The sequence below is a fragment of the Photinus pyralis genome, unplaced genomic scaffold (genome assembly GCF_008802855.1).
Source record: "Photinus pyralis isolate 1611_PpyrPB1 unplaced genomic scaffold, Ppyr1.3 Ppyr1.4_LG1, whole genome shotgun sequence".
In the NCBI taxonomy this organism is placed as follows: Eukaryota; Metazoa; Arthropoda; class Insecta; order Coleoptera; family Lampyridae; genus Photinus; species Photinus pyralis.
The window spans coordinates 44,542,352-44,562,776 of NW_022170249.1; the positions used below are offsets into that span (position 1 = coordinate 44,542,352).

Consider the following 20,425-nt stretch of genomic DNA (forward strand, 5'->3'; position numbering starts at 1 on the left):
AAAGTTGTAAATCAATAAGCAGTTGCCTTGGTGACGGCGGCGTATACAAACATAACCTGTTTCACTCAAAATGGATAAAATTATTCGCCCCGTATTTACGCTTGAATTAAATTATAAAATTGTGCCCGGCTTGGTTACAATTGGTAAGTACGATGGGACCCATCCATGCTTGACTGCAGCGACTACTGCGGATAAGGTAAAGATTGCGCGATATCAATAGAGAAAGGCACATATTTTTAGGTGTTAATCCACAGTCCACACAGGCGATCTTCATCTGTTTCCGGTAGAGTTGTATGGTCAGAGTCCAATCGGGAAATTGCAACATTAAGTGTAAATCAAGCTTTAAGCGCTTTGGTTGCTGGAAAGTTCCTGCCAAATGAAGATAAAGATGTTCTGATTATAGGTATTTTAAACTTTAGAGAATAATAATAGATTAATGGACACGCAAACTAGGAACCCCAACCCATGTTTTGGCCTACCACGTGCACGATAATCGCGACGTGTTTTACAAAGAGTGCACGGATGGTGTCAAAGCAATGGCAATTGGGCACTTCGGAGACTCTAAGAGCGCTATTGTATTCATTGGAGGGAACTCAAGTGTGCATGGGTTAAACCACGAAGGAGAAGAGGTCTTTTGGACCGCCGTCGGCGATGTTGTTACCAGTATCGCTTTAGTGGATTTCTACAAAAGTGGCGTTAACGAGGTGAGAACTGCCAGTAGAACTTGACAGGAACTTACACAATCTTACAGTTGATTGTTAGTTCGGAAGACTATACAATACGCGTTTACAAAGGAGACAAGGTAACCAGCGAGAACGTCGAAACGGAAGTAGTAACTGGGTTGGCGAGCTTACCGGAAAGTAGATTCGCGTATTCGGTTTCAAACGGAACGGTTGGTGTTTACGAACAGGAAGTGAGGCTGTGGCGAGTGAAGGTAATTTCAAATTTAATACGTCGATTTCGATAAAAGTTGGTAAATTTGCGCATCTGAATCATAAATTATCTGCAAAGATTAGAAAATTTAGGTCAACAGCAAAATTATTAAGGCACGTTTGTAAATTTATAATTGCGATTTATGTTATTTTTTGTGTATAATAAATTATAACATTTTACAAGGAGGTCAATTGAACTATTTATTTCGATGGCGCGTTGTCCAAAATATCACGAGTTCGGCCTAATGTACATACCTATCTGCTATTATCTATCGTAAATAAAACGTTTCAAATTTGATTTATGATTCGCGATGCGTGATTATTATGTACTAAAACCAAGCCAAAATTAAGTTCAAAACGAATTTTTGAAAATCGTACGGATTCAATGTTTGGGTTGAGAACGCCAAAACTCACCCACCCCCCTCACATTTTAGGTTTATAGGGGGCATACGGTATTAATAACTCGCTCATTAATTTCTTCGCCCTTTAACGCTACGGGACAGTAGGTAATTTTTAGCGCAATTTTCCAAATGAGTAAAGTACCTAGTTATGGTGGAAATGAACACTTCTCCACTTATTTCGGATTCATTGTACTTACATTTCTCTAACGGCGGTTCCTCTCCAAATGTGGGATACATACACTGAGCGGCTAAAATATGGAACAAATTCCTTTAAAAACCAGGATTTCCTCTAGGTTCCTTTCCAAATGTTGGTATATACAGTGAGCGGCTAAAATATGGAACAAATTCCTTTAAAAACCAGGTGATGGGTTTTTAAAAAAATGTTCCCACACGTCTATCATAATTTTTCTTGTGCATTTTTTGCACTAAAGAGAAAATATACACGGTAAGTCAAAAAGTGGATTTTGATACCAAACTTGAGTATTTTTAACGGTTAAACAGTATTTTTTTAAATCCATTTTCGATTATTCGTAGAATTTGACACAGAATTAGAAAATGGCTTTTAAAAAATACAAGAATAAGTTTGGTACCAAAATCCACTTTTAAGACGCACCGTGTATATTTTCTCTTCAGTGCAAAAAATGCGCAAGAAAAAATTATGTTAGACGTGTGTATTTTTTAAACCCAAACACAGAATTTTAAATGAATTTGTTCCATATTTTAGCCGCTCACTGTATGTTATCTAAAAAATTAATCGGGACTAAATAAGGAAGTCTGGTTGGTTAGGATTCAAAAATTATTCAATCAAGGTTTTCAATATGAGGTTGAACTTTTGTCTTACAACAGCCCGTTTAAGAACTCATATAAAAAATTATGAAGACAATACTTGACGGCTTTATTACTACTTTTTCATTTACAGCTACAATTTTTAGAATGTCTCTGAACTTGAATTGGTATAATATGTTACAATCAAAATAATTAATGTGGCGATTATATATAATGATAAGTCAATTGGTAGAAAGAAAACATGTGCAAGAACCTTCGGATCGCGTTTTTTGAATATGATTTTGGAGCCATAAAAGTTGTAGGAACTATCTCTAAGTTTGCAAGCTTTTTAGGAGAATCGATTGTGTCTGTTTGTCTCTCTACGAACAATCGCTTGGACCGATTCGGTTCAAACTTTGCACAGTTGACCTGCGTTGCGTGCCATATCTCACACGCCTATTGAAAATGGGTCACACTGCTCTACCGGTTTTCTGGATCCGCGTTACACGCGAAAACGAAATCTGAAAGTTTCGGTTTCGTTGGCACATCTTTGAAAGTAATCAGAATTTTCTGGTTTTCTTTAAGGCATGCTAATAAATCTTTGATGACGTTTATTTGTATCTGCATTTCAGCATTTGTATCTTGATCCTACAATCACATAAAATTCTTCCTTTCAAATGTGCACTTTACCTGTTAAATTGTTGTCGATAATTTTCGAAGTACAAAAAATAGCGTATAGGTATGTCACAGGTCCCTCGGATTAAAGTGTGTACTTTATTTAGTTCCTTGGTGTACCCAATGCCCCTTAGGAACTTAAGCCCCCTTAAATATATAATATATTATAAATATATACCGCAATGAATTTTCAGTCGAAAAATTTTGCAATTTCTATGCGCCACTACGACTTACTTGGACAAGGGACCGCTCAACTAATCACAGGCTGGTCAAATGGTAAAATAGATTGCAGATCAATTAAAACCGGAGAAGTGTTGTTCAAAGATTCACTTAAACATAGTATTGCCGGCATAGTCGATGCCGATTATCGATCCATCGGAAAAACTGATGTTATCTGCTTGACTGTTGAAGGAGAAGGTACGCTTTCAATATTATTATATGTTAGCAAAGAAATCTAAAATTTAGTACGGGGATATACAACAACCAAATGTTTGACCGAAACTGGATCCGTATCTGAACAAGAAACCGTTAGAGAGCTACTGTCGCAGAAACAACAGCTGATATTGGAGTTAAAGCAGTATGAGAATAACACCAAATATAATGAAGAATCAAGTAAGGGCAACGAGGATATGGGGGTTATTCCGGCATCCACCCGTCTACAGATTGGTATTGCTACCAATGAAGAATCATCCAAGGTAAACTTTACGCTTAGGGTAACTATTAAAGTATCGTACTTCAGCCACATGTCGAAATTTTCATTTCAACGAACAACGATACCATAATCAGAGCCGTGGTGATTTTTGCGGAGGGTATATTTAAGGGCGAAACGAATATTGTGCATCCACCACGTACCAAACTGGGATCAAATCTGTCAGTACCGTTGATTTTACCAAAAGATATACCAATTGACATTCATATCAAGGTAAGTGGTTTAAATCAATGTCAGTATTCCATTAATCAGAGCTTAGGCTTTCGTCGGTTACACCAACAGCCTTCAGTACCACGTCTTTGAATTGACCCGCCAGCTTCCTCGCTTTTCAATGTACGCCCTAAAGGAGGGAAAAGAAAAGAACACCGATAGTTACGTGGAGTTTAAAATAAACGAACGACTTCAGAGGATTTGCATATGGGTGAACCAAAATTTCTTGTTACCCACCGATATTGAATACGAGTGCGGATCGTATTTAGAAATTTATCTCAAGTCTCTGCGAGACTCTACCGATTTGATTTTGCATTTTGACGGAAGCGGAAAAACGGTTTTCTATACCCCCAACTTGCTGTTGGCAGCTGATTTGATCCAATCATTGGCGTGTTTTTGCAAGTTTGAATTGCTTCAGGTAAGGGGACGGTAGACTTCATTCTGGAATTACAGAGCGGTTTCAGTCTAAAGCGTGTTTTCCGGAAGAAGAAAAAAAGTTAATTACTTTAATGGAGGTGTTATCGGAAATTCAAGATTCTCGGCTACGTTTAGGTACTGATATTGCCGACAAGTTGGGGCAAATTCGTAACTTAGTTGTACGGGCTGAAGATAGTCGTATCAATGCTTTGTAAGTTTATTCGTACCTTCGCTCGATTATTAAATTCTAGTTTTAGGGATGAGATGTGTAAGTACTACGACGAGCTTAACATCATCAACAAGGAATTGATCAACGGGTATAACATTCGATTGTCAAATTACACAGAAGGGCGCGAATCCATGAAGTCAATCAATTCTATTATACAAAAGGCTTCAAGATTGAGAGGTGGTATGAGTGTTTTTAGGTGATGAAATTAAAATGTTCTCCTTTGTAGTTGGGCCAAATGCAGCAAACATGATTGGACATTGTAGGACAGCGATAAAAAATAACAATATAGAGATGTTAATTAAAGTTATTCAAAATGGGGAACCTTAAAGATACCTTATAATCAGTTTTAGAAAACTACCTACCCATCGCGTGCCATTCATCGTACCACATCATTTCATAATAAACACAAGGTTTTTGTTCAGAGTGATTCCAGAAAATTGTTGTGTTACTACAGATCGATTATCGGTATCAGTGTAATGCTGATGTTTTTTTACCACCCGCACATTAGTAAGGGAGGTATTGTATTGGGGTAAAAAATGACCCCCCACTTTTTGTTACGGAAATACGAGTTTTGAAGCACCAGGAAGCCGAATTAAACAAAATCTCGATGATGTCGGTCCGTATGTACTCTCATTTCTGGCTAAACTGGTGAAACGATTGGAAAACAATTTGGTATCCATATTCCTAGACAATTTTTTTCCTATAGTAAAATCAGTGTGGTTCTGTCAGACTGGTTTCATATTCAGAGCGTGTCGTCACGCACTGTCAAACTTAAGAGAAGATGGATGAATTCAGCCTCGGAAAATTATGCTGTAACGTTATTTAACTTTAAATAAATGTTGAATAACACAAAATAATGATAAATAAAACTAAAAAAATAATTAACATAAGTTTATTAATAATGGACGATTTTATGACTTCCCCCTAATTTTCCTTAAAGCTTTACATTTATTAGGTCCTACTTTCACAGCTATTTTTACTTGGCGAACTATCATTTTTAAAGTTTATTCTTGCGATGTAATTTATTTCGAGTAAATTTCCGCGCAAACAATCATTTTACTCGCATTTTACTTATGCAGGTACGTACGTCAGGTGATCATCACTCTGCAGCAGCAGCACATTAATCTTGCAGTGACTTTTTAAAACAACGTAGTAAAAGTAAGTGGCCCTATTATTTGCGTTACTCAGGTTACGTAGCTTTTTCCAGATCATGTGCAATAGGGCTCCCTTTCCCACAGTTTGAATGGGAAAGTTTTGTTGCGCAGTCCTCGGGGCTGGATTGGGAATGTTACACGGTACAATGCCATTTATCTGTACGTATATTACCTTTGACTTAGTTGTCTTATGGATAATATAAGGTAGATCAAAGAGTAACGTTATATACTCTTTGTGTAGACTAAGTAAGAATAATTTTTTTCAGAAGTAATTATTATTTGACAAAGAATTTCTTCCAGAAGATTTATTCTTAGAAGAATTGCTACAGGAAAATTCGCGCCCTAAGGATTTGTAGTCAAGGAAAATCCGCCCGCGGTGGGACACCCAATAGAATTTTGTTCAAGGAAAAACTGACAAGTCGGAAATGTGTCCGCATCTCCTTAAAAAATATCAACTTGACTTTCAAGGAAGCTTTTCTCAGCAATTTGCCTCAAAACTAGCATATATTGTAAAGAATATGATAGGTACTATACGATGGTCTAATTTCGGGAAACAAAATGTGCTCGGATCCTGAAACAGGAAACCGAAATACGTGTTGAAACCTTCTAGGAAACCTTTGAATATAGTGTATTTTATAATCAAAGTAGGAAACAAAGAAAGTGTTTGTTTTCAAGAGCCAATACTTTATTTATCTACTTTTATTTCCTGTTCTTTAAAATAAACAAACTGTTTGATTGGTTAGCTGACTAAAATGATATGGTAACTATAAAACGTAGATTTCTCGTTATTACAGTTATGGCCAATTGGATAGTAAAGAACTCTAAACCTTTCCCATGAATAATGACATTTGAAATTGGGTTACTACATGTTTCGATTTTTAGTACAATTCGTAGTGTAAATTTTGTGTGCCGAGATTTGTGTGTGTGAGAGCCTCGTTTGGAAACTGAAGGTCAGCAGCGGATTAGAAAGGGGTTTACATTTTGTACAGTGTGTAACAAAACTGCAAATGCATTATGAAATGTGACGAAATCGTGTGTGGTAAATTCGCTCCTGAACCATTTGCCCCAGGAATATTCTCCCCATTCTATCCGCCATTTAAAAATTTCTTCGCGAAAAAGGTAAAAATGGTTTTGATAAAGAAGAACAGAACTAAAAACCGATGCTTCCCCCCATGTTATGAATTGGAAAGGGGAGAGGTAATTCTATCGTCAATGGTGCTACTCTCAACGAGAGAAATTGTTTTCTACCAACTACCCGGCTCTTCTTCCCCACCCTTTAGCTATGGATCTAGATGGGTTACAAACCTGTCGTAAGATACCAACTCTCGACGACCAGTATCGAACTGCGTCTTGAACTTTTAATGTTATAGAGCACAGATAATGCAAAATACACTCTTTACATATGCACTTTTTCCGCAAATGCACTCTTTCTGCACATGTCGTTTGCATAATTTAGACTAAGCTCAATTTCTTTTAGTTGCGGACGTTGCGGTGGTAAGGGAAGGCAGTACCTTAGTATTACAGTAGAACATTTAGATGTTCTGCTACATTGTTAAATAAAATTCAAAGCGAAAAAAATTCATTTTATGGATTTTTGTCACGAGCACCACCGAATCCACGTGAGTGAATTTCTCATAACCGGATTTTACTGTGGGTGAATATTTACGAACGATTTTTTAGGTGACGAAGATTCCAGGGAGCTAATTAATAGGGTGGAGTTCGAGTTTTTCAACGCGAATTACCACGGCGAATATGTCCTGATTAAATATAGTATAGTAGTTCCTGAAAATGTAATTTCTGTTTCCTATATGCACTAAGTGGATTTATAAAGACACTAAACCTTCCCCATACTTCTTTTAATTATTTCAGGTTTTAGATTCAAGGCATTAGGTGACAGCGACTATAGTTTCGACCCGAAGGTCATTATCAAGCTGAAATATTATAATTTGATAATGACCTTCGGGTCGAAACTATAGTCGCTGTCACCTAATGCCTTGAATCTAAAACCTGAAATAATTAAAAGAAGTATGGGGAAGGTTTAGTGTCTTTATAAATCCACTTAGTCAATATCACTCCGTTTTGAGTCGTTATAAGATGGATAGCTACCAATTTTTTCCTATATGCACCCTATGAACTCAATTACGAATTGCGACAATGTACTATATAAGTACGAGTACTGTCAAGTGTCTACCATAATATATCATAATTCAGATGGTATTTCTCCGATTCCTTTTTGTTGATTTGTTTTGTTATATCTCATTACATGAATTAAGGGAATAACACGACAATTTTTGACTGTATTACTGTATATGCATAGCAGTTACTTCAAAGACTGTGCAGTTTTGAAATGTTATATTAAAACAAATATTACAACACATTTTTTTATAATATAAATAATTGTCAAGTCTTTCAGTTGCAATTTCCTAATGCCCCTTTGCTGAAATGTGCAAACGGTCACAAGTTCAAATTTTACAAAATATTTGGCATGATCAATTAGGTATAAATTAAGTAGGAATGGCAATGTCTACTGCGAATGAAAAATATTTTTTTTTTGAAATTTCACCTACGGGAATGTCATCGACAGCTAACCTTTTTTATAAAGCGCACCTGCAATATGCAAGTACTGTACATAAAATTACGTCATATCATAGGGCTATAACGACATTGGGAAATAAGCGTCGTTTTTTCACAACCATTTGGTATTTTTCATTCGCAAAATGATGTCTTACAGGTACTTCTCAGTTTATGATAATTAAAACTATTCAATATTTTATACACTAACGCGGCCATCTCTTATTTTATCCATTAAGTCTTTCGTCAGTTCTTCATATTTTCTAAGTTTTGCATTGTAAAAATAAATCTGATCACTGATCTTTTTGATGTCGTAGCCATCACGCTGCAAATCAATCTTCTTCAATTTGTATGTGCCAGTTAATGGCACTTCTTTTAGCACGCGCAGGAATATCGGTATTGAGTACGTAGGTAAATTGTTTCTCAGTCCATTGCTTAATACTTCCAAATTTAAACTATCATTAGTATCCACAACGGCTGCCATACCCGCCCTTCCTTCAGTGTTTGGTATCTGGAATGTTGAGCGATGGAAATCAGAGCTTAATTGAAATTAAATTACCTCAACACCGTAGACAACGGCATCGTTTAACTGAAGTATATTACTGATAATACCCTCGACCTCTGACGTAGATACATTTTCCCCTTTCCATCTGTAAATTGAAGTGAGTCAAAAATTCAAAAGCAGGAAAATTCTTACCTGAATGTATCTCCAGTTCTATCCTTAAAAAAGTAGTTGCCAAGTTCGTCGCGTTCCAAAATATCACCCGAATTAAAATAAGCGTCTCCCTTCTTAAAAACATTCTGCAAAATTTTTTTATTTGTTGCCTTTTTATCGGCATATCCTTTAAATTCCTGACAAGGATCTCTTTGATTAATTTTAGAAATGACCAAACCCGGTTCGTTAATTCCGCATTCCATACAAAAACCATCACTATTTCGAAGTGGTTCTCCAGTTTCCTGATCACACTTTAATAAAGTCATAGGGTAGATAGGACCCGCATACCTCGGTACAAAACCTACGCACCCGGGCGTGTTATCCACGTTTACTACAAATATTAATATTATCCTATGGATAGGGAGAGAAAAGTTCTTTACTGATATTGGAAATTCCTTCAGTCGCACCATAAAATTCAAACACCTCTTTAATTTCAAAGGTATTTACGAACTCTGTCCATATTTGCGCTTTTAGTCCGTTTCCGAAAATGGCACGAACAGAATGCTTAACTGGTTCCTTTCTAGGTGTCGCTAGGATATATCTACACATTTCACCAACGTACTGCGCTACCTACACAAAATTGGAGTTATCAATTTCCGTCTTTGTTTATTGTGGAAAAGTGCGTACGGTGCAATTATACTTAGCACAGTCACTCCAGTAGTTAGACGCCGAAAATTTTTTACGAATAGCCACCGAAAGTCCATGGAGTACTGTTTGTCCCATACCTATCATACCACCAGCGGAATGGTAAAGTGGAAGCGGGTTATAAATGGTATCTTCTGACCGCATTTTTGACATGTAGTTGAAGGCGGTTGCCATAAACATAAATCTGTGAAGCACGAATTAGTTACACCATAATCAAGATGGAGTTAATGCACTAACCGTACGTGCGAAATAACAGCTGCTTTTGGAAGACCTGTTGTTCCCGAGGTGTAAATATAAAGGAATGGATCTTTTACAGACACCTGGACAGTTCCAGGCGATTTAGTGGTTACAGTTGACAATGCTTTTCGTAAGTCTACACAATCTTTCACAATGTCCTCTTCTTTACCAACGTTTTCATGAAACTGATATTTTTTCACAGATACTAACTTAGACTGGATCTGTTTAATAGCTGAAAGAACAATCTGCTCAACTTTTCTTTACCGAAAATTTCACTTACCGTTGCTATGATTCGATCCGAAAATAATTGCCTTACAATTAGATACATTGATGGAGTGATTAAGCGGATCATTAACAAGGTTCGTGTTAATTAAAGCGGTAACAACACCTATTTTGGTAAGACCCAACCATATGCATGGATATTCGTGGGAATTTTCTAGTAATAGCGCTATGTTATCACCTTTGGTGAAACCCTCCGACTTAAAATAATTGGCGATTTGATTAGAAAATTCATCGACCTAAAAATATGAACGCATTAACTAATGGTAATGTAAATGTAGTTACTCTAAGGTCCAGTTGCAGAGAAAAAGTTAATGCGGTGTTAGCAAGGGATTTTGCATTTGATTGACTTTATATGCATTAACCAATCGTGTTTTCTAACATCAGGATCAGGCAACCGGCGGCCTTAAGTGTGATATTCAGAATTCAGAATAGACCCATAAAGATGTGATGATGACAGTTTGGCTGTCGAAACTGTCGTGTTCTAGATTGTTAGTACCTCAATTATCCCTTGCCTACAACATTTGTATCCAAACGTTATGTATCAATTATTTGAAAATTACCACGCCGTACCTACATCTTCAAGGGCCTATTACTATTATTAGTTATTACCTACAATAGAGAGGAACGAGCGTAGACATACCTGTAAAAATGTTAAACTAGAACCTTCAAATTGGAATGCCACTTTATTGGGATGTCGTTTTACAATTGTTGCCCAACGTTCCGGAACCGAGGTCTGCATCTTTCCCCACCACCATAACTTTATTCTAAGTTTTGCGAACGCAATTGCGACCCTGTAAACCGAAACAAATGTAAAATTTATAAATAATCCATTACTATGTGTCAGTATTTTTACCAAAAAAATGCTAAAGGCTGTTGTCAGATTTGCAGTAAAAACCGTTTTGTGAGAAAACATTTTTAAATTGCAAGATTTCCATTTCCCCCAACACACGAATTTCAAATTGTCATTACATTATGGAATCATAAGAGCTTGAAGAATTCATTAACCGAAAGAATTGCTACTTATACTTCACAATATCACAATCTTTCTAATAATATACATTGTGTCCTCAAGGATGTCTATCATCGGGATCTAGGAAATACAAAGAGGGTCGGTCAACTTAGGGAAAAGATGCGCAATTAAAGAGTCATTCGCATGTTGTAAAGAAAACTAGAAAATTCCGATCACTTTCGAAGTTATTCTAGAAAAACCGAATTTGACAATTTCTGTTTATAGCTTATAGCTCTAGCACGTTAGTCAAGAAAAAACTTGATATTGTGCCAATTTTGTTTTCATTTTTTCTGTAGTTATTTGAACAGATACAAAAAAGTAAAAAAAAATCACTTTCTCGTCACTATTTTCATGAAATTTGTTTGGATAATTTTATGGGTAAGTATGAGAATAGGTCGTAAGGTATATAGTAGGAGAGCTGGTAGACATTTTGGGTAGGTATTTGAGGTACGTTGAAAACTTCTCCAATAATACCCATACACATTGCAGACCTGACTGAGGAATAGCGGGGCTAAATCAACCCTTATATGTTTAATGTTCTTGAGGCACTTCGAAATTTTTACACCTTTAAATTTAATATTTAAAGAGCGAAAAAGTCAATAAGCCAGATCATTTAGTGGGTTTGCAAATCTGTGTTTGGGTATGATTGGAAAAGCATTGGACAAGTTTTCAGCGTGCCTCAAATATGCTATGTGAGTATACAGTACGTCAGCTGTGCGAGGTGAGGCGGCGTAGCCACCGAAACCGAGCGTATGTATCAAAGAAAGCATTGACTCATAGACGGTGTGAAGTTGGCGGGATCTGCTAGTATTAAATATAAATAAGGTAGCTAGCTAGCCAACGTAATATTTTGAATCATTGATATGAAGGTAGCGCCAAAAATTCCCGTCCTAATATAGATCCTGAGACCGTAGCCAGCCAAAACTTTCACAACACGACAATTGGTTTTCTTACAATGGAAAACTCGCGTTTGCTGCAGTACACATTACTGCAGTCTGCAGTGAGCGAAGATAGCGGCTTTGAACAAATCGATCACCCTCTGTATAGTCAAAATATGGTCACAAGTGACTATGACCAGTTTCGGAAATTGAGACTGAGGCGCCATTTCAATGACGAAGAACATTATAAAAACAAATCAAAATATTTTTTTAGGGTAATAATTATTGTTGAAGCGATGCATAAATGCATTCATGCGGGGGAGAACTATATTGAAAAATAAAATTTTAGTGTTAGTCTACGTCGTTGCTTTCATAGTCATACCACAGAATAAAGAAACATTCATACTCTTTATTCTGTGGTCATGCTGTGAATACTGCTCTCTCTGCTCTGCTCTCGTATATCTTAATTTAATCATTGCTTGTGAAACCAGACGTATGTAAATTTAGAGATAAATTTGTAAATAATTGTAAGTTACTGGGATTCGATAATCTCGAACGGTTTGCATCTGCATACAGGGCCGGTTCAAGGCAAAAGTTACGTGTAAGCAAGCCCTAAAATTTGCGCCTCTGTCGCGCTAAAGGCTGAATAAGGTGCGTATTTGTTTTTGTAAATTTCTTCGGGATCGGTAGATGCTTCATCCGTGTCCTCGTAGAAAGGTCGTCTAATTCTTTTAGATGACTTTTATGCATCTCAACAGGAAGATACAATTCTCCCATATCTTTGGCAGGCTTGACTAACAAGAACAACCCTAGTGTCTCTAAATGATATTAGAAGTTTTTCAATTGATCTTATATCGTGGTAATGCGTAATCGTTTGGTCTTAAAACTAGAAAATCCCATGCACGGAGATTTATATCCGTGATTCGGCAGTTATTAAATTTGAGTAATTTTTGTGCCCCTTGTCTGCACCGTAAGCGGAGGGTTACGCCTAAAGCCGGCCCTGTCTGCATGGTACTTGGTAACTTGTATTTATTTATTCTATGGTAAAGGGCAGTTCTAATGATTTGCAAATAGTTAATCAACAAGTCTGAATTACATAATTCGAGCGTCACTTATCGAATTGTTTTTTATCAATCGTACAAGGCAAGTCATCATAGATTATTTAACCGATGGAATTTAGGCCTTAGGTTGCTTTTAAGATACGCATCTAAAGATAATTAAACCACCATAAGATCTGATGGATTATCATTATCAAATTCCAGAAGCAGAACCCTCCGTTAAACGTAATTGTTTCAAGTTGATATTGAACTTCCTAATTTAAGCTTTTGTTTAAATGTAACCTTCATTTGTTTGCAACCGTAAACATTCTTTCAGATGGCATAACTTAAGATGAGCAAATGATTTCAATAAAAATGCGCAAGCAGGGAGTTATCGATAATCAGCCAGAGATTTTAAAAAGCAGGAATTCTTTATTAAATGGGCGCGATTAGTGTAAATTTATTCAACTATTATACATACCGAAAGTCGCGCTTGTATGTTTTTAGTATAATGTACAACCATCTGTACCGTTTATTTTTAGCTATAAAGGCGGTGATAATAGCAATTACGGCAGCAAGAAGCCACTAAAAGAGGTTAACAGAATTACTTTCACACAACAACCTTTAAAAAAGACATACCATTTTTGATTTTCACTCTGATACTGAACATGAGAAACTATTATTGTAGATATAAACGAAGTACTTAAAAAACCGATTGCGTAAAGCGCACTTTGCTTTAAACCCGACAATCTATGATCATAATTTTCGTTAGATTTCGAGAGTCATCGTAATTGAACAAACAACCAACTTCAGTGCGATGTCCTATATATCAATCGATATAGTTAATTTTCGATCGAAACTATTTGATAGGTACCTATTCTCTTTATACTGTAAAATTTCGAAATTCTATACAAATTTCAGGCTTAGAATATATAAGGTGTAAAAATATTCTTGGAGTTCATGGAACATCTAAATAATAAAATTATATTAATATTACCATTGTTACTTAACAATTTCACTTACTAAAGAAAATCGTAAATTAATTTAAGTAAGATTTATTGGTACCTCAGCTCAGATAATGTTCCGTAGTCTTTAATAGACCGAAAATGTAATTACTCTCTGAAACCCATCTTCCAGTTGTACACTAAATTCTTGGCAAAGGTAAGTGGCGATTTTACCAATTGGACCCAAAATTTTAGGTACCAGGAATAGACCATGCAGACGTATATGTACATGAATTACGTTGTTCGCCCAAATACATCTTGACACATTAATTTGTGCTCGTTTTGTACTGATTTGTGCTTCAACTCCTGCGTGTTGTGTGTAAATTTTTAGGAGGTATAGAATTTTCAATTTGGGTTTCAACTCAATGCGTATGTACGTACCACCGCTTCCAAATTTCAAGGTCCAATTGGGCTCGTGTTGCACTTAGTTATGCGTCTAAGTTCCACGTATGTCATAATTAACGGTAAATCTCGAGATATTCAAATTTTGTCTAGATCATAAATTTTGGAAAAAAATACAAAATCGGAAACAAAAACCTACCTAAAGCCTTTAATTACTTCTCACTACTTGCTGTCTGAATTGTCCATACTTGAAATTATTTGTATAAACGTTTGACTAATATTCGTTACCTATATGTGCCTTCAAACATAATATATTATAATAATTAAGATTTGGGAGATTCTCACAAATTGTGTTATCTGCGTCCAAGCTTGTTGAATAACCTTTCTTAAAATTATGTTCCTTAACGAAACTATTGATCAAAAATTATAATATCGCTTGGGAATCAAAACACCAAAATAAACGCAGAATCATGTACAACAAGGATTCAAACTTTAATCGATGATTGATGTACGCCCGAATTTACGAAGGTTTCTAGACGCCATTGAAAATAATTTTTAGTGTCTAAAGGCTAATGAGCAGAACAGGATGCTCCTTTGACACTTATAATTTTAAGCAAATCAGATTCAAATATACATCAAGAACCAGAAGAAAACGATAGATCCGAATTGCCTTTGTAATGAGAAAAAAACTAATAACGTAGTGTTGGATCCATCTCTTATTTGGGATGATATACTCTATCTGTGATGCACTAACGAGCATTATGTAATGCACATTACCATAATTAGGTTTCTCAAATTAACCCTATACTTATTAAAAATAAATACGCAAAGCATATATCTCATAGGTGAAATAACCCTCACATTCATTTTTAATGCACTTTCCGAAGAAATTGCAGTCACTTTCTTTGTCTGTCCGTCTGTCCGTCTAAGACTTTAACTACTCCTACAGTTTTCAATATATTTAGTTCGTTTATAAAAATTATTATTGTTCGGAAAAATAAACGAGATAGGTTGGTAGCACTTATAAGTAGCAGCTGGAAAAGGTCAACAAATAAGGGGGGATAATAATACAAGAAATGACAATTGAAGACAAGTGAATTTCGGGAGGTTATCATAATTAATACAATTGGTGAGCAAGAGGAAGTTCGAACAGAGTAGTAACTATGAAGAAGGGAGAAGAGGATATTGATTTGGCTCCGTTAACTTAGCACCACCATTTCAAATTTCTAACTAAAGATAGATTGCGCTAGAATCTCTATAGCTAGCGCTAGCTAGCGCCACTTTGAGTTCAGCTAGCGCCATTATAGATTTTGCAGAAAAGCCTTTGACTTTCGGGGGGTGCTATGTTAACGCTAGCACCACCAGTGCGTCCGATCACTTCCAAATCAAGCGCTGTGTTCGTCAGACCTAGCGCCACAAATTTTACAGCTAGCGCCACCCTCCAATAGGGTGGGGGGCAATTTTTCCTAGCACCACCATTTTGTCTTTTCGGGTAAAATTTTTACGTTTGGTGCTCTGCTGACCTAGCGCCGGCTAGCGCCACTACTTTTAGAGCTAGTTTTATAATTTTCACTGCGCTTTCAGTGACCTCAGTGCAAACATTACAAAAAATTAAACAAACCCCCGTTTTAAAGCGGTTTACGTTAAATAAGCAGAGACGATTAAATCGCACTTATTTTGCTTACGACAAATCTCTAATAATAAGTGGAAAAATGAGCGTGCCCACTATCAAGAACTTGGCGCAAGTTTTGAATGCGGTCGAAGTAAATAAGCTACATGATCCTGAAAATGTCCATACAGCGAGAGAGAATTGTACGAAAGCTCGTCATAAAAGCGTTCAACTTTATCATCAAAAGTGATCCAGTTTTCAATTTTTCTTGCAGGGAGCCTTTTTGGAAAGGAAACCCCTACCATTTGCCATCTGTAATTCAAAGAAAAACACCGATTCCAGTGATCTGTAAGTTACTTTAATTTTTTTGAATTGTGTATGTTTGGTTCGGTTGTGTTTAAGAAGCAATAATTTCAAAAAGTTAATACAATTTTAACTACATTTATTATCGATAAACTTTGAAACAATGAAAGTAAAATACAGATATGACTCTTTTAAAAGACCGATTCCTAAATCTAATGGCAATAAACTTTTCAAAATACACTCTAAAAGCCAACTTGTTTATATACTGAAAAAGTAAAACAGACATTGAAATTAGACGGGTCCGCTAGTAAGAAATAAAGCACTTGCAACAATTCATCCGTGGTTCGAGGGTTTTAACTTTCGTATTTGAGCAGAAGCATTTCATATTTGTTAAGATGTTTGCGTTTCAACTGCAGGTCCTACCAATCCAAACTTGTAGGTCATTTTAATAAGGGAAATTTGTGCAAGTTCAGAAAGTTTGTTCATGTGGGAATAATTAAAATTGAAGTATGTATCTAAGTAAAAACGTCCGTTTCATTTTTAGTGCATAGTGTAGGTGTAATTGTTTAGACAGTCCCTTAGTCGGCGTGTTTATATTATAACGTATTATTATATTATAACGTATAATTATACGTATATTACGTTATATTATAACGTATAATTGCACTACGATCTTTAAACAATCATTAACAAAGAAACATGAAATTAAGTTAAATAATTAAAAAAATCAAAATTTAATTTTGTTGTTGTGAATATCTTCGTATATTTCTGGTGTTAAACGCTCATAGCTACCCAATGAGGAATTATGATACAAAATAACGTCTTGTGTTGAGAATATGTTGAAACCGTCTTTGCTCAGTTGTTGTTTGTCGTATTTGAATGTCGAAGTGAGAGCTGAGGTATAGTTGAAGCGTATGAATATGGGTATGGCATAAGATGGGAGACGCTCTTTCAATGTTTTTAAGAATTCGTCCATGTTAAGGGACCGGTGATCAAGTGATACCGATACCATTCCCCCTTTTCCTTCGCAACCTGGGATCTACGAATAATGGGTTCAAAATGTGGCCAAAATTGTTCAATCTTTACCTTAACTCCATAAGCAACGGCATCCTGCAATCCTATAATGTTACTTACTATAGTTTCCACTTCATACGTCGATACATTTTCACCCTTCCACCTGTAAAACACGTCGATTAATAGAAATTACCTTTCTCACTGACCTAAAAGTGTCCCCTAATCTATCTACAAAGTAATAGTAACCGAGTTCATCGTACGATAAAACATCGCCCGAATTAAAATATTGGTCGCCACTTTCAAACACACCGTGCAGAATCTTTTTGTCTGTCTCGTAAGGATCTAAGTAGCCTACACGTAGAGAAGAGGACCTCCTTTTTCCGCCCTTAGCGATTAACCCAACAGCCAAACCGGGTTCATGCACATCCGACCTAATGCAGAAACCATTCTTATCGCGAATTGGTTCAGCAGTCACTTCGCAATACTTGACCAGTTGAAAGGGAGAATATTTCTGCAGATATGGCGGAATGAATCCTATACTTCCAATTTTGTTGTCGAAATTAACTGTAACTGAGCGTTGTAGGAGAAATTAACGCAAACCTATAATAGTTACGCAGTATTATATTTCCTTCGGTTGATCCGTAAAACTCGTACATCTGCGGCACATTGTACCTTTGCTGAAATGCTTGCCACACTTCAGGTTTTAAACCGTTACCAAACATAGTCTTCACTGGATGCTGGATGATTTTCTCGTGGCAATTGTGCAGTATATATCGACACATTTCTCCAATATACTGGGCCGCCTGTTAGTAAAGTACAGTTAGTAACAATTCTATGACCCTCCTTCTCTATCCTTTTTGCAGTTTCGACTTCCACGTTACTTACATTGCAGTTGTACTTAATACAATCTTTCCAATAATTCGACGCAGAAATTTGGTCCTTAAGACCACGGTGACTCCCCAAAACAGCGCAAATCCGACACTTATTACTCCACCAGCGCCGTGATACAGGGGTAACGGAACGTATACAATTGCATTTCGTAGATTAGATAAGATGATTGCTCTCCCGTAGCAATAAACGCCGATTCTAAAAATTTCCATGAATACCAAACGGCCAACATTTTCTTTTACTTTTGATGGCTAACAGGGACAGTTTTCGGAAGTCCCGTTGTTCCAGAAGTGTAAACATAAAGAACAGGATCTGTCACTAAGATATTGTGACGACCCTTTAAACTTCCACTCGGACAGATAGTATCAATTTTATTTTTGAGATCGATGCAATTTTCAGCAATCGGTGTAGCTTCTGATTTTCTATTGTACTGGTAGCATTTGACATTTAATCGCTTTTTAACTAAATCGGCGTTTGCTGAAATTTATTATGTAACTCGTTTCGTGTGTAAACCCTCAATTACCGTGAGCGGAATTAGAACCAAATATTACACCCTTACAATTTGCAATTTTTATTGAATGTATCAGAGAATCATGTAGCAGATTTGTGTTTATTAACGCTACAGGAACACCGATCTGAGACAAGCCCAGCCATATGCAGATGTAATCAGGACAATTGCCTAACAGCAGAGCGATTGCGTCTCCTTTTTTGTAACCCTCTCCCTCGAAGTAGGTAGCAATTTTATTGGATAGTTCCTTTACAGCTGAGAATGTCCAACATTCGTCCTCAAATAGAAACGCTGCTTTTTGGGGGTGGTCTTTCACAATTTTCCTAAAGCTTTCATAAATTGGTTTCCTTTCACATTGTCTCTTGTATACTGGGAGGCATTGATAGAGCTTTGTAATTGTTCTATTTTGTAAAACCTGTTGATAATTGTAGCTAAATTGACTTTAACTTACGCCAAATCTCTTCTGTAGGTTTTTTGAAACACGTGCAGAACGGTATAAATCTGGTAGAACAACCACTTCAATTTAAAATACATCTTTTGTATCCAAATTGTCCACTGAAATTACACAGAAATTAGTAGAGATCAAACCACTTAATTAACTTACCATTTCTGAGTAGACTAAGTATATAAAAACAGAAGAATCAACAGCAAATTCAATTTTATGCAGGTATTTAAATGTAATGATGCACAAAAGACGACTGCGTTTCAAACACAAAGTCAAAGTCAAAGACTTTTGTGGGTATTCTGACCTCTGCCATCTATCTATATCATTCTCTCTGATATCAGTATTTGGAATTTACGCTTCACAAACCTCGTTTGTAATGGGAGAGTATCTAATTGTAATTGAGACAAAAATATATTTATCAAAAATCAACACCGGTGAAGGCTATTATTTAATTAATCTTTTATATTAGAAATACGCAAAGAGGCATAATTTCGTGCATAAGATACAGTTAATGAAGAAACATTAATCCACATATTTATATTATTACTCCTCATCCCTCAAGCAGCACCTCACTCCTACTTCCCCTGTCATTTCCACCTCCGGACAGTTCTATAACATGTGTTCTGTGTCCGCTTCTTCCTCTCCGCATATTCTACATTTTCATTCTTCTTTTTGTCTCCATTTCTCTTTCCCTCTCTCTCCCTATTTCCGCATCTGAATCTCGCTATTGTTTTAATGTTCTTTAATTCTTCTCACAATATTTTGGTAACCACTCTCTTATAAGTCTTTAGAACTACTAATTCCTCGTGCGCACTCTATCGTCACCTTCTGTTGTTGTATTTGTGCATTCAGATCCTTTTTTGGCAGCTCATTTGTCATCTTTTCTGCTACTACTCTCCTTCTTTCGACCTTAGCCAGTACGTAGGTAGGTAGTCGATTGTTTTCCTCCACTTTCTGAAGCCCAACATTCTCTTCTCTTCCATTTTTCTTTCGAGTCTTTCGTTCAGTATTATTGCAGAGATTCTATACGCCCCTTTCCTTCAATTCTTCGGATAAACCCCCTGCTTTCCTAACCTTGTTTACTAGATTTCTCATGCTTTCTTTGACTCTTCCTGTGGCAAAAATACAAGCCTAAATTTCTATCTCGTCTCTCCCTACCACTTTCCCTTTCTTCACTCTTTTTAATTGCTGCTCTATCCCCTCTCTTGTTATCTCTCTCTTCGCATATCTCCTCCCTCCTTTTATCTCTCCTTTTAGACTCAATTCCATCGGTTGGTGATCCGATTCTATCCTTATTCCTACCTTAAATTCATCTATTTCGTCCAGTATTTTTTCATTTACTATTGTGTAATCAATTACCGAGCTCTCTCTTCCTCCCATGTATGTGAATTGCCCGTCCCTATCTCATCTCTCTTTATATTTCCGTCTAAAATTCACCATCTTTTC

At 36.4% G+C, this 20,425-nt stretch overlaps 2 protein-coding genes and 1 pseudogene across 3 annotated transcripts; 1 reads left to right on the forward strand and 2 right to left on the reverse strand.

Annotated features, from left to right (window-relative positions):
- Window positions 1-64: 64 nt before the first annotated feature.
- Window positions 65-5,403, forward strand: LOC116176034 (Bardet-Biedl syndrome 2 protein homolog). The gene is made up of 11 exons (XM_031494472.1): window positions 65-196; window positions 241-403; window positions 454-704; window positions 752-934; window positions 2,968-3,190; window positions 3,239-3,468; window positions 3,513-3,695; window positions 3,742-4,110; window positions 4,157-4,320; window positions 4,367-4,515; window positions 4,565-5,403. The coding sequence occupies exons 1-11, from the start codon at window positions 71-73 to the stop codon at window positions 4,663-4,665; spliced, it is 2,142 nt and encodes a 713-aa protein (XP_031350332.1). The 5' UTR covers window positions 65-70; the 3' UTR covers window positions 4,666-5,403.
- Window positions 5,404-7,829: 2,426 nt separating this feature from the next.
- On the reverse strand, window positions 7,830-13,648 carry LOC116178603 (long-chain fatty acid transport protein 4-like). Of its 2 annotated transcripts, XM_031498157.1 has the most exons (10): window positions 13,506-13,626; window positions 13,348-13,451; window positions 10,583-10,733; window positions 9,941-10,178; window positions 9,661-9,892; window positions 9,406-9,607; window positions 9,159-9,348; window positions 8,761-9,109; window positions 8,623-8,713; window positions 7,830-8,574 (listed from the first exon to the last, which is right to left on the reverse strand). In XM_031498157.1, the coding sequence occupies exons 1-10, from the start codon at window positions 13,506-13,508 to the stop codon at window positions 8,263-8,265; spliced, it is 1,872 nt and encodes a 623-aa protein (XP_031354017.1). In that variant the 5' UTR covers window positions 13,509-13,626; the 3' UTR covers window positions 7,830-8,262. The 2 variants fall into 2 exon arrangements, with proteins under 2 accessions (XP_031354017.1, XP_031354023.1); XM_031498163.1 differs by lacking the exon at window positions 13,348-13,451 and having other exon boundaries at window positions 13,506-13,648.
- Window positions 13,649-16,248: 2,600 nt separating this feature from the next.
- On the reverse strand, window positions 16,249-19,299 carry LOC116159034 (annotated as a pseudogene).
- Between the last annotated feature and the right edge of the window lie 1,126 nt (window positions 19,300-20,425).

Excerpts from the sequence above, each read along its gene's own strand:
- LOC116176034 (XM_031494472.1), top strand. The coding sequence starts at position 71 with ATGGATAAAATTATTCGCCCCGTATTTACGCTTGAATTAAATTATAAA. Across the intron at positions 197-240 it reads CAGCGACTACTGCGGATAAG|GTGTTAATCCACAGTCCACA; the intron begins GTAAAGATTGCG and ends ACATATTTTTAG. Across the intron at positions 4,321-4,366 it reads GATAGTCGTATCAATGCTTT|GGATGAGATGTGTAAGTACT; the intron begins GTAAGTTTATTC and ends TTCTAGTTTTAG.
- LOC116178603 (XM_031498157.1), bottom strand. Across the intron at positions 10,179-10,582 it reads CTAGTTTAACATTTTTACAG|GTCGATGAATTTTCTAATCA; the intron begins GTATGTCTACGC and ends TCATATTTTTAG. Across the intron at positions 8,575-8,622 it reads CCGTTGTCTACGGTGTTGAG|ATACCAAACACTGAAGGAAG; the intron begins GTAATTTAATTT and ends TCAACATTCCAG.